The sequence below is a fragment of the Ursus arctos genome, unplaced genomic scaffold (assembly GCF_023065955.2).
Source record: "Ursus arctos isolate Adak ecotype North America unplaced genomic scaffold, UrsArc2.0 scaffold_1, whole genome shotgun sequence".
Taxonomy (NCBI): domain Eukaryota; kingdom Metazoa; phylum Chordata; class Mammalia; order Carnivora; family Ursidae; genus Ursus; species Ursus arctos.
In genome coordinates, this window is record NW_026622763.1 from 91,262,988 (window position 1) to 91,276,259 (window position 13,272).

The 13,272-nt window shown below is 52.6% G+C and overlaps 1 protein-coding gene across 1 annotated transcript; it reads right to left on the reverse strand.

The window, feature by feature from the left end:
* Positions 1-8,912: 8,912 nt before the first annotated feature.
* On the reverse strand, positions 8,913-12,563 carry FEV (FEV transcription factor, ETS family member). Its single transcript, XM_026490243.3, has 3 exons — positions 12,350-12,563; positions 11,535-11,609; positions 8,913-9,499 (listed from the first exon to the last, which is right to left on the reverse strand). Exons 1-3 carry the CDS (start codon positions 12,399-12,401, stop codon positions 8,913-8,915), a joined length of 714 nt encoding a protein of 237 aa, XP_026346028.1. The 5' UTR covers positions 12,402-12,563.
* Between the last annotated feature and the right edge of the window lie 709 nt (positions 12,564-13,272).

The following is a 13,272-nucleotide window of genomic DNA, read 5'->3' on the forward strand; positions in this document are numbered from 1 at the left end:
ACATATTTGCAGCAAAATATATTTTCAGTAGAAAATTAATCAGAACTGTGAAGACGTTATTCAAGCCACAAATGTAAATAATCAATAAACACATAGAAAGAGATTTCGCCATTGACCAGGAAATTCAAGTCAAAACAGTAATGGGAGATTCCATGTCTTATACTGACAAAAATTATAAAAATGGAAAATGCCAATGATGATAAAAACATGAGGAGATGTGCGCTTTCTCATATTGGGATATATATATATATATATATATATATATATACACACACACACACACATATATATGTATATATATATGTACATACACACACTATATATATATGGATATATATATCCATATGTATGTATGTATGTATATATATATATATATCCCTTGGCTAGGGATCAAAATGTGAAAGGCAGAGTGCTCTTTGACCCAGCTTCACATTTCCAGAAATTTGCCCTAAGGAAATAAGTGGGAAAGGACATAAGGACACTTATCATAACATTGTTTATAATAATAAGAAAATTGGATGTAAGAATAGGAGATTAAGTAAATTGTGATAAATCAATATTTGTTGGGATATTATGGACCATTAAAAATGATACATCAATTTATATTTATTGACATGAAAAATGACCATGATAAAGTGAAAATATCTGGCTAAAAACAATGTAATATGGTTCTATTTGTGTAAGAGAGAGAGAGAGAGATCTTTAAATAGCTGTCCTCTTCATGTCATTCAGATCTTGGCTTAATAGCCACCTCTTCCTGATGAATTCATCTCAGCCTGCCCGAAAGTCATCTTCCTTCACATACCCCAATTATTTTTTGTGGCTTATTTATTTTGTATCCTCTCAATAAAATGCCTGTCTTGTTCACTACTAGATTCCCTGCACCTGGCATAGTGCTGGGCACACAGTAGGCAGTCAATAGATCTACACTGAATGATCCTGGTGTGTGTATGTGTGTGTGCATGTGTGCAGCCATAGACACTTTTAAGAGGTTTACTAAAATATTAATGTTGCTCTCCCTAAGTGGTGGGATTTTAAATGATCAGTTTTACTCTCGTCTTAGTATTTTTCTGAGTTTCCTAGTTTGTTACAATGAGCATTATTATTATTACCTTAAAAAGGAAGGAAAATCATGATGAAAGAAAGAGACAGAGAGAGAAATAAGGAAGGGAGGGAGAGGGGGAGGGAGGGAGGAAGGAAGGAAGGAAAGAAAGAAGGAAGGAAGGAAGGAAGGAAGGAAGGAAGGAAGGAAGGAAGGAAGGAAAGAAGGAAGGAAAGGAAGGAAGGAAGGAAGGAAGAAAAAAGTGAGGCTGGGCAGTGTCTGACCACCAGCCCTGCCTCCCTCCTCTCATACATCTCCAAAGTCTCTTCACTTCCTTCCCTCTCCTCAAGCTCTTTCCAAATCCCAAGAATTTAAGAATGTACTTCCTGGACAAGTAATGTTAGATACCTATCTAGCACAGCAAACTGTTAGATACCCACCTAGCACTGTGGGCATACATGCAGCCTATTTGGTGAATGAACACACACAGAACATGATACATGCATACACACTCTCACAAGGATCCCTCAAAGACTATTTAAAGAACACTCCTCTATCTTTGGCATAAATGCCATGGAACACCCATTATCCCTTATTCAAATAACAAACCTAGGGGAAATTTTTCTCTTCACATGAACTTATTCATAACCTTTCTTTAAACATTGAGGACTAGCACAGTGCCTGGCATTTAGTAGGGTCTCAATAAATGTGAAATAGTGACAGTTTCCACGTTTGTCTCTGGTTGCCAGTAAGTATACAACTATACTTTCATTCTTTAATCTATTTTGGAATTTATTTCTATATGTAGTGAGAAGTAGAGATATAACTGTGTTTTCCCAAATGAATAACAAGTTGTGCCAACCTTTGAACAGTCTTTCTTTCCCTATAATGAATGTGATCTTTATCTTTTATGAAATTCCCACATATACATGGGTCTGTTTCAAGGCTCTACTCAGTTCTGTTGGTCTATTCAACTATTTCTATGCCAAACCACACTTTTAATAACTGTAGCTTTGCAGTATGCTCATTGTTCTTTTGCTGAAATTGTCTAGGCCATTCTTTTTTTTTTTTTTTAAAGATTTTATTTATTTATGTGACAGAGAGACAGCCAGCCAGAGAGGGAACACAGCAGGGGGAGTGGGAGAGGAAGAAGCAGGCTCACAGCGGAGGAGCCCGATGTGGGACTCGATCCCGGTACGCCGGGATCACACCCTGAGCCGAAGGCAGACGCTTTAACGACTGCACTACCCAGGCGCCCCTTGTCTAGGCCATTCTTAAACATAGTCCAGAAGAACTTTAGAACCAAGCCTGTCAGGGATTGTATTAGTTTTATAGACCAATTTGGACAGATTTGACATTTTGCCATGTTGAGTCATTCTACCCAGGAACATGCTAAGTGTTCCATTTATTCAGGTCCTCTTTTATGTTCCTTCATGGAGATTTGTCATTTTCCTCATTTAGATGTTTCCATGTTTTTCATTAGTTTATCTAGGAGCATATTTTTATTATTGTTGTACATCTATTATTCCCAATTATTTCCCTTATTTTTATAGAGTTATAGAATAACTGTAAATTTTTGTATGTCAATTTTGTATGTTACTGGATATACTAGTTTCATTAGTTTTAATTGTGTTCCAGCTGGATCTGTTGGATTTTCTAGGTAGGCAGCCATACTGTCTGCAAACAAGGACATTTTAATATCTTCTTTTCCAATATTTGCATATAGAATATATCTTTTCTTGTCTTATTGCATTGTTTAGGACCTTTAGTAGAATGTTCAGTGGTGGCAGTGATAAGGTTAGAAGGGATAAAACAGATTTGCCTTGTCCTTGACTTACGGGAATGCTTCACATATTTCTTGAACTCCTTTTTTATTTGTCTTTTAAAACTGAATATTCCATTTTGTGCCTATTGCTATATAGTAAGTCATCTCAAATAATGTTTTGGAAGTTGATAAAACCTTAATCAAAATAACTTTTCAAATTGCCTCTTCTGAGGCATGTTGGCCTACATGGTCATGGGCATGTGCAGTTTGGGGATAAAGGATGGAGTGACTGAATGTTCTCTTGCAACTCCTCCTCCCCCACTCTGCCCAAACATTTAACAGCAGTGTGATGGATTCACAGAACAAAATTCCAGGAATCAGAGGTTTGAGTCCCTATTCGATCATTAACTAACTAATTGATCTAAGTTATTCAACCTCTCTGAAATTCAGTTTTCTCATCTATCAGATGGAAACAAGGATTTCAGATGTGTTGTGGCTTAACAGGAATGACAATATTACTGTTGTTGGGGTAACAACCATTGCTATGGTACTCAGCACTATTAACAAACATTGACAGAGGGAATAAGGGACCAAGACAGAGTCCGGAATGGAGCCCCAGGGCTGCCCTGACCAGCTCTGCTGGCCCATGAGGCAGTGGGGAGCTCTGGAGACCTCGACCTCCCATGAGCTATCTATGACCTTGGTGACATGTGTTTACTCCTTGCTGCAGGCAAAGGTCCAGTGGGACCCACGTGCATCTCTCTGGAATGCCAGCCAGGGGACTTGCTTCAGCTGCTGGTATGTAGACACTTATGCCAACCAGGCCCAGCCCAGCAGCATTCCTGAGTTGAGGCCTTTGGGCCAGGAGGCCAGGTCCCTCGTGGAATTCCACACTTCAGGATCCCCTGGCCCCAGGCTGGCTCTTGCCTGCAGGGAAGAACAGCTGGACCTTGCCTCTATATTGCACATGCTTTGTGACCAGGGGTGGGGATAGGTGCATTTGGGAGCATCTTAGGACACTAGGCATGAAGAACCTTCAAAGTGTGAGGCTATGGAATTGCATGCACACATGTGTGTGCCAATGCCTGTACTAACATCCATGCTTCAACATGTAGTGGAATTATACTGAGATTTGCAGCATAACTGTGGGACCTTGAGACTTCTTCCCCTGTCATACAGGAATTAAAGAAACTGTTGTAAGTATCAGGTGAAATCATGTCTATGGATGTGCTTTGTAAACTGTAAAGTGCTGTACTCATAAGGCGGTCTTGAGTTTTAGATGCACGGTCACAGATGTGGTCATCCACACATGTGTGTGCAAGATGGATCCAGAAATTGTCTCTCCGTCTCTGTGTGTCAAAGGTAGAAAACCAAGGGAAAAGGGTAAGGGTATTGGAAAGGTGATAGATCATAGGAAAGGAGGATGAGGCCCAGGGGTTGCCGTCAGATCTCAGACCCTTCCCCACTTTTCCCATTCATCTCCCCATCTAGTGTCACCTCAGATATCTCCATACTGCAGAATAAAAAAGACAGCACTGCCCAAAGCCTCCCTGACAACTTCCTGCTGTGTTGCTAAGCAACTGGTCCTCCTCTTCCAGAAAAAGGAACCTGATGTTCATGTTCAGGGTCTGGCCTTCCAGCCTCCTTTAACTGCTCTGAGAGATCTTAAAGACATGCTGAAAAAAAGATGAAGGCCAGAAAGGCAGAAGGGTCTGAGAAAAGTACAGCACAGAAGCCCATTTCAATGTCTACCGATGGTCCCCTGAGCTAACATGTGCCGCTGTGACTGTGCAGGTATCGGGCCGCGTGAACACACGACCTCACGCCACTAGCTGGGCTAGCTGGGCTTCCGAGTCCATCTGCAAGAGCAGCTTGGGACATGACACACACGTTACTGCAGGAGACACAGGTGTGTGTAATCCTGGCCGGGGGTGGGAGGGATCTGACAAAGGAGGTGATCAAGGGCCACGTGGGACAATGGAGAAACCACTCAGCACTAGGAAAAGACTTGGGACAGAAACCTGAAGACACAGGTCCTAGAACAAACCTGAGACTTTAGCCAAGTCTCTTAATCTCTTGGGCCTTGGTTTATTTATCCCTCTAGTGGGTAAAGCAATCCCTGCCTTGTCTTCCTCCCTGACCAATAAAACAATGGATGCGGAAGTGTTTTATAAACCCTGTAACAGAAGCATATGGTACTGGAGGGAGGGTGGGGGGGAGGTAGGAAGTGAGTCCTATTTTCACCAGCGACATGAATGAGGAGATGGAGAAAAGGCTCAGGACTTCCAGGAATGCAAGAGGGGCTGGCCCTTGGAATGGGAGAGGGAAGCAATGGTGGGATCAGTACCCTGGAAGGCCAAGCAAGAATCAAGGGGTTAAGGGTCCATGAGGACAGACCTGGATCATCAGGAAGCTGAGTGTATTAAGAGTGTGGCTTCTCTGGGGCTTGGGTGGGAGTAGAGTCATGCCAAGACCACAGAAACTCAGGGCTTGGAAACATCACCGAGGCAGGGATATAGCCAGAGCCAAGATGGTTTGGAAAAGAGAACACCCATCTGTGGGATGCTGGGGCTGGACACAACCTTAGAAATCACCTTGAACAGACATTTTCCAACTTTTTTTTTTTGAACAGAGAGAACCCGGGTGACCTCTGAGGTCCCACAAAGTAGAATTCTCAAATCCCTGGTTGAGCCTCATTATTTTAAGGAGATACAGTGGAATCCCAGAGCAGAGATGTGATTGTCCGAAGGTGACACAGCAAGGGGGTTGCTACCCTACTTGCCATGCAGGTTTCATGATTCCCAATCCTGTGTCTTAGCTTCCAAACTGGCTCTGCATGGAGGAAAAGACAGAGGGGCAGGGTAGGCTTTAAGGATGTGATTTCATAGGTACGAAGATCCTCTAATCTAAGGACACCTCCCCTCAGCTGCCCAACAGCGCCTGAAATCCTGCCTTTACCAACTCACTCACAGGACTTCAAGAGTCTCAAGGTTCGAGAAGTTACCTTGTCCCCCCCTTCCCCCAGCCCCCCAAGGAAGGGGCTGCTGAGTACTGACAAAGGGGCTTCATTAGATCAAACTGACGTATCTGTCTTCCTGTAGCTTCCTACCACGCGTCCCAATACTGCCCTTTGTCACACACATCCAGGTCCTCTGCCACAGGCCAGCTCTAGTGTCCCTTTCCCCAGTGTGATTTCCAGACTACATCTCTCATTGTCATTGGTTCTCCAGCTTTCTCTCTTTTCACTGCCTGAGCCCACTACTCTGCATGTTCTCCATTTGGTGTTCTCTTGGAAGTGCTCCCTAACACTGTCCAGTGTGCTGGGGGCACGCTCACTAGAGCAAGTGTGTCATTCCCCTCATCTTCGGGGCCATACCTCCATCAAAGCATCCTCAGATCCCAATGATTTTTCTGTATGTCACCCTGCAGGCTCCCATTTAATATTGTGCTGACTAAGAAGCCGCTAATTTATACACAGGCTCTCCTGAGCCACTTCCTTGCCACGCTTCACACTCTGACTCCTGTCCTTTCATTGAAAGATCTAAGAGCAGGGCCTCACACTCCTTGCCAGAAAATTTCACCTTGTTACATTTAGCCCACAATTCTTAGTAGCCCAGATCTTTTTGGAGCCTGGTTCTGTCTCTCCGGTGAATCCATTCTCCCTCTCAGCTTCCTGCCCCTGCGAAGAGGTCCTTTGTACCTCCCTCCAAGTCACTGAGGCCCTCGCAATGTGGGACACATCCCCTGGCTCATCTGCCCCATGGAATACGTGAGCCCGCCCTTCTACCTCATGAGGTCTGTGGGGCATAATGAGTGGAACATGCTCATGCCAGAATATTAGGTGACTAAAGTAGGGTACCAATAAATTCTAAAAGGCATAGTGAAAAGGAAAGAGATTATGTCAAAGAAATATGAATAGTGGTCTCTGTGTAATGGGCCTGTAGGTGATTTCCCCCCATGCTTCATTACACTCTTCATCTAACTCATATTTAATGTAGGCCTTCTGTGTGTCTCTTCCAGATTTTCTATGCCAAGTATGTGTTATTTGGAAAACCAGGAAAAAATTAAGTGAAAATAAAATGAAAAAGAATAAAGCCTCTTTCCCTAGGTGGACCTTGATGACTTCATCAGCACTCCTTAGGGAAAAGTATGCCAGTCCTGCCTGCACCAAATTGTGCCGACTTCCACCTGCATGTCCCCTTCCCACCCACAGGGCATGGGAAAATCTCTTCAGCCTCTTGCAGGAGCCCAGAGTGTTCTCCCCGCAACCCGCAGGAACCTGGGAAAGAAGCACCAAGACCATGGGGAAGGGGAGCGAGGGGCTTGCCTTGGTGTGCAGTCCAAGATCATGGCAATCACTTCAGGCACCTGCCAGGTGTTGTTTCATCTAAGGGAACGGGTTTAAAGCAGTTTTCCTGCCAACAGTTTTTGTAAAAGGCACGGAGAGAGCATAAAGGTCATGGTTCCAGTGGGTGCAGGATTCAGAGGGCCTCCAGGTGGTGAGGAAAAGGGCCCAGCCAGGAAGCGTCTGCCTTCGGCTCGGGTCATTTTTCCCAGGGTCCTGGGATGGAGACTGCTTGTCCCTCTCCCTCTGCCCCCCACCCCTTGCTTTCACTCTCTCTCTCAAATAAATAAAATCTTTAAAAGGAGGGGGCAGCCAGAATGACCCCCTTGAGCCACTTCCAGGACTTCCTGAGGGAGGCAGGGTTGCGGTTCCCCTTTGCCCTCCTCTCTTAAGACCAAAGGAAGCCTAGAAGCATCGCCGTCCTCCCGGCCTCTGGTGGGTGAGACACCTTGAGGTTCCACCAGGTTAAGTCCGGGCTTAGCTGCAAAACCCGGCCCTGGCTTACCCTCCTCCGACCAGCAGAGGGCGCGCGCCACCCGCGAGAAGGAGGTTGCCGCTGTAAGCCACGGCTGGGAGCGGCGGGTGCCGGAATGAAGAGGCAGGGGATCTTTCTGAAAATCAGGAGGCAGATCCCCAGAAGAGATAGCGTTGGAGATAGAGGGGCAGGGGGGCGTTTTGTGAATGAGGGTGACAGAAAGTCAAAGTGAGGGTAGGCTGGGGAGGGGAAGTGGAGAAGGAGACCAACTGGAGACAGGAAAGGTTGAGATGGTGTGCCCACGAGACAGGCTGGGGTGGAGGGTGGGATGGGGTGAGGTGGAGGGGCAGGTGGAAGGCAGGGTGAGGCAGTTTGGGGTGGACTGACCGGCGGTCAGTCGGGTGGGGCTGCTGCAGCCGGGCGGTCTCCCTCTTGGGCTGAGCCCGCCCACCAGAGGCTCCTCTGTCCCCTCCGGTAGCACCTAAGTTGGCTTTGCCCTCATTTTCTCCAACTCTTCCTTGTAAGGCCTTTCTGCTCAGGCCCGAGTGGGGCATCTCCTTTCCCCCTGAAAAAAGATTCTGGTGCATCAAAGAACACAGAGAGGAGGCAGTAGGGAGCTTGGGAGCTTTAATGGGTCTGGAAGGGAATAGAAACACACCAGGCCATCCTGAGAGAGAGAGAGAGAGAGAGAGAGAGAGAGAGAGAGGCAGAGGCGGGAGGAAGGGGGGCAAGAAGCTACCTAGATGAGTCACAGGGGCAGGGGCCCTCACCAAGTCCGGTGAAGCCTGGGTGGTCAAGGAGCAGGGGGACTGTGTGAGGCCTCTATCGTTCTAGATGGGGCAGCTTGGTGGGGGAAAGAACAAACGAGAAAAGATTTGGAATTTGAAAAAGGGGGGTGTTAATGGAAGGGGCTTCCAGGAGCCAGGCGGAAGTACTGGCGGAAGGCAGAAAAAGACAGGGGAGGTCTGGGAACCCCCTTCAGGGCTCTGGGGCCTAGAGGATGGAGGTGAAAGAAAGCGGGGGCGGGGGGCACAGTCTCTCTTCCCTGGGGCCTGAGGGTATAAGGTGGGAGGGGGGCGGGGGGGTGGAAAATCCAGTGTTAAAAGAAGACTGAGGAGGCTTCAGGACCTTCCCCCCCTTCCCCCGGGGCTGAGTGCTACGGTGGAGTAAAATCATAGATCAAAGGAACCGTGGGGGAGGCTCCGGGCCCCTTCCCCGGGTGTGGATGGGACCGAGCGAGGCTCCGGGCGCCTGGGGGAGACCACGCGGCACCCGGCCGCCCCGTCTAGTGGTAGTGGCCCCCCAAGTGCGAGGCGGCGGCCACCGCGCCGAAGGGCCCGGGCGGGGGCTGCAAGCCGGGGCTGGGATAGAGTGCGGCGGTGGCGGCGGCGGTGGCGGCGGGGCCCGGGCCCGGCCAGTAGGAGAAGCCGGCGGGCGCGACGCCGGCCGAGGCGGCCATAAGGTTGAGTTTGGACAGGCCGGGGAAGGGCAGCGGGGCGAGGCCGGCCGGCAGCTTGTAGAGCGCGCCGTCCTGGGCTGCGGCGGCTGCTGCGGCTGCGGCGGCGGCGGCGTGGGCGTGCGCGGGCGGCGGTTGGCAGGCCTGGGCCAGACCCTGGAAGTCGAAGCGGTAGGCGTAGCGCTTGCCGTGCACCTTGCTCATGATGTTCTTGTCGTAGTAGTAGCGCAGCGCGCGGCTCAGCTTGTCGTAGTTCATGTTGGGCTTGCTCTTGCGCTCGCCCCAGCGCCGCGCCACCTCGTCTGGGTCCGTGAGCTTGAACTCGCCGTGGCCGCCCTCCCACGCGATGCAGCCGGCGTTGGCGCGGTCAGCCAGGAGCTCCAGCAGAAACTGCCACAGTTGGATCTGCCCGCTGCCTGTGGGGACGGGGCGGTCAGCCACGGGCGGGACGAGGGAGGCAGGAGGTAGGGGAAGAGGTGAGGCGGCAGAGCGAGCCGGCCCGGGTGGGAACCGGCGTCGGGGAGGGGAAGGGCCCGTCCGCAGGGGAGCTGAGCGCCGCTGCAGCGGCTGGCCACGGAGGGGCTGATCGGCCAAGCGGTCCTTAGCCTTTCCCGTGCTTTTGCACAACGGAAACACCGCTCCCTCTTAGGAGGACGCAGCCCCGCGGGCTCCTGGCTTTGTGAGAATTGGGGAGGAGGGCGAAGGGCAGCCTCCTCCGCGTGGAGGCAGCAGTGCACCAGGGCACGCGGCTCCGGGAAGCCCCCAAAAGCCGAATACCTGCCCCCTACTGCCGCCTCGGCCCTGCGCCCTTATTCGGAGTAGAGAGGCGCCTACATGACCGCACGGGGTAGTCTGCGCAGGTGCTTAGACTGCCACATCCCAGCTGGACCATGTCCGCAAGTCCAAAGGGAAGAGGAAGGGGTGCGGCGGGACCACCCCCGCCACTAGACAAGGCCTAGCCCTCAAAGGCATACAGTTGGACCGGCCCCGCCTGCGGTGGAGAAGAGGTGGAGGCTGGCTTTCTTGCGCTACCAGTCAGGAATGCGAGCAGTGGCCTCTGAAGCGTGCGGGGACCGTCAGACTCTGAAGGCTCCCCACCCTCCCCAGGGTCGGGGGTGCAGAGCGCTGCGCTGGCGCTACTCGGGTTCCGCCCGGTTTTTCGGAGCAGCCGGGATTCCCGGCATGGGAAGGTGTCATACTTGGGGGCGCGATGCACAGCTCTGAGGAAAGGAGGTGAGACGGGACGCCGCTGGGCTTGGCTCCCTGCCTCCTCCCGTCTTTCGCCATCTCTGGGCTCTTGGGGCCGGGCAGTCCCTATTCGGGATTGCTGGAAGCGAGCAAGTAGGATTTTCACGGATATTCCAGTGATGAGAGAGAGGGCTGCCCGAGAATTCTCACTCCCCTGGTTTGGAGCCTCAGTCAAACCAGGGGAGAAAAATCTTGATACAATGACTTCCTCTCACTCTCTTTTAGGGGAGAGGAAAAAAGGATTTTCCTCGAGGTAGTCTAATTATTGATTCAAATGAATAGACTGGTGGAGCCTCTCTTCCTTTCTCAATCCTCGCTCTGAACCTAGACACTTCCCTTCATCATCCTTTCTACCCCAATCCCTCCACACCAGCTCAGCGAGTAGCCCCCTGACTCCAGGTCAGGAGCTTCAAAGGGTCAGGAACAAGGGAAGATTCAGGGAAGATTTGGGTTAAAATGTGCAGCTGGTACCCACGCAGACTGACATCAGGGGCTTGGAAACCCATTCTTGTTGAGAGTCATGTAACCTTTTGGATCAGGCAGTTGGCAACGTTTGTCATTGTGGTTACTGTAACTTGGTGAGATCTAGGGTACTGAGGGGGGTGGGGGGAGGCTGTGGGGAGGCTTTGCCTTGAGGGCCAGCCAGGCTCTGAGACCAACAAGGCAATGCCAAGAGTAATTTAGAGACTAGCGGAGTCCAGGTGTGGGAACCTGAGAATCAACATCAATGGCCCAGCGAACTTGGCCCCCGGAGTCCTGCAGGCCTGGGCCAGTAAGGCAGGCAGGTGCTGGCCCAGTGCTAGTGGTGAGAAGGACTGGAGTGGCCAGGGTGTAATAACCCCAGTCCCCTTTGCCCAGAGGTGCCTCGGCCTTGTGCTCCTGAGGCCAAGAGGGAAAGGACACCAAGCACCTGGGTCCTGGACCCTCAATGTAAAAAGGCCAAAGGCCAGGATCCTCTCCCTCTGTCCTAGTCTTCAGGTCCAGCTCTGGGACTCAGAATATACTGAGTGGAGCCAAACACCAAGTGAATGCCCCCTCCCCTCAGCCTCCCCACAGACATGCCTAGACCCTCCCTTTCCAGAGTCCCGAAGTGCACATCTCTTCCACCCTCCCGTGGCGGTGTCGCCCGTCCTTCTGGGGTGGGTGCCATGGCCTCCATCCACGTCCTCCCCCAGCCCCCACCCCGTCCGCGGGCCAGCTCACCTTTTTGTACCGCCGGGCTCAGCGGCCCCCACCCCGGGCTCTTCCCTTCCTTGAAGAGACCGTCTCCGACGGGATCTGTAGCAGCAGGAAAAAACAGTCAGGAGGACCCGGGCGGAGGTTGTGGGCTTGACCGAAAGGGCTCCGGGCCAAGGCCCGGGGGTGGGGGGTTGGGGGTTGGTTCCTAGGTGCGAGGCTGGGGGCTCGAGCCGCCAGCTCCTCCTCCCCGAGCCTGGCCCGGGCGCGCGCGGCGCGGAGCCCCTCCATAACGCCCAAGTCAGGAAACGCGTCCAGGAAAAAGGAAATCCGCTTTCCGAACGGGCCGGCGGGAGCCTTATAAAGCCGAGCAGGGAGTGCGCCAGCCGAGCGGGAGCGCCCGGAGCCCATCGGAGAAGAGAGGAGGGAGCCTGGAAGGTTGGGCTGTTGGGAACGCTCGGAGCACGGAGGTGAGGAGCCACGAGGGCGCAGGGGCGACGCTCAGCTGACCACAGCTTCCCAACGCTGAACGCACACTACGTCAGTCCCCTGCCACACCGAAGACCCCTGCTCCCCCTACCAGGCTCCCTCAGCCGCTGAGCTTGCGCCCTCGGCCTCCTAGGTTCCCAATCTGCTTAGTCCTTAGACCTCACACTAAAACCCCAAAGCTCTCCATCTGCCTTTAAGGTCCCCCAGTGCCCTAGATTGCTCAGTCCTCCCAGCAATCCTAGTCTCTGGACCGCGTCCCGTTCCCTTGGACCCCAGCAACCCCTTCCCATGCCCGAACCCAAACTTCCGGCCCCAGGTCCTGGTGCCTCCAGCCCCCGGCTGGTCCCTGGTACCTGGCAGGTACATGTTGATCAGCAGGGGCTGGGAGGCGCCGCTCTGTCTCATCGCCGCCAGGGACTGGGTGGTGGGAGGTGTGTGGGGGGGATGAGAAAGGGGGGACGCGTCAGGCTTTGCGCTCCGGGGCACCGATCCCCGCCCGAGGCAACCGCGGGTGACAGGGAGAAGACGGCGCGGGTCCGGCAGGGCCTGGCGGGAGGGGGCTGCCCGGGTGTGGCGGGGGATGGAGGGGGTCCTGGAGCGATGCTCCCAGCTACCAGGCTGCCTGGAACCCTCCGGCCCCCAGCGCGGGCAGGGGCCGCAATTTCCGTTTTAATTAAAGCGCTGCTGCCTCGGCCCCCCGGACCCCGCCCCCGCCCCTCTTATCGCCCCATCGCAATAAAGTCTCCAACGCGCCGCGCCGCAGCCAAGCGCACCCAGCAGCCCCCAGCGCCCCGCAACCCGGGAGACGCGCGGGGGATGGGCCTGGGCCTCCCGCCCTGATAGGGGTCGGGAGCGCATTTCTTTTCCGCCTCCGTGACTCTCAGCAAACAGCGATGGGGCAGGGTACCCGGCCCCACCTCGGACCCCCGGGGCCATAGCCCCTCCTTCCGCCCATTCCAGCCCCCATCACGGCTCCACTCTCCTCCCCCTTCCTCCCCCCACCCCCACCCGGGTTCCCGTCTCCAGGCTGCGTTATCTGCATCTTCACTTTTAAATTTCCGCTTCCCTCCCTCTCGCCTGTCGCTCCGCTCCCGGCCGGGCAGCAGTTGCTCCCTTTATCTTCGCCCCCTCCTCCTCCCTGCGCCTTCTCCCTCCTCCTCTTCTCCCACTCTCTGCTCTTCCCTAGAGACCCGATCTCCTTCCCTGTCTCCCTCTTGCTTTGGCCCGCTTCTTGCCTTTCCAGGGCTCCCCGGCCTCTGTGCCAGCAGCAGGTCCT

Excerpts from the sequence above, each read along its gene's own strand:
- FEV (XM_026490243.3), bottom strand. The coding sequence starts at position 12,401 with ATGAGACAGAGCGGCGCCTCCCAGCCCCTGCTGATCAACATGTACCTG. Across the intron at positions 11,610-12,349 it reads GATCAACATGTACCTGCCAG|ATCCCGTCGGAGACGGTCTC; the intron begins GTACCAGGGACC and ends CTGCTGCTACAG. Across the intron at positions 9,500-11,534 it reads GAGCCCGGCGGTACAAAAAG|GCAGCGGGCAGATCCAACTG; the intron begins GTGAGCTGGCCC and ends CCGTCCCCACAG.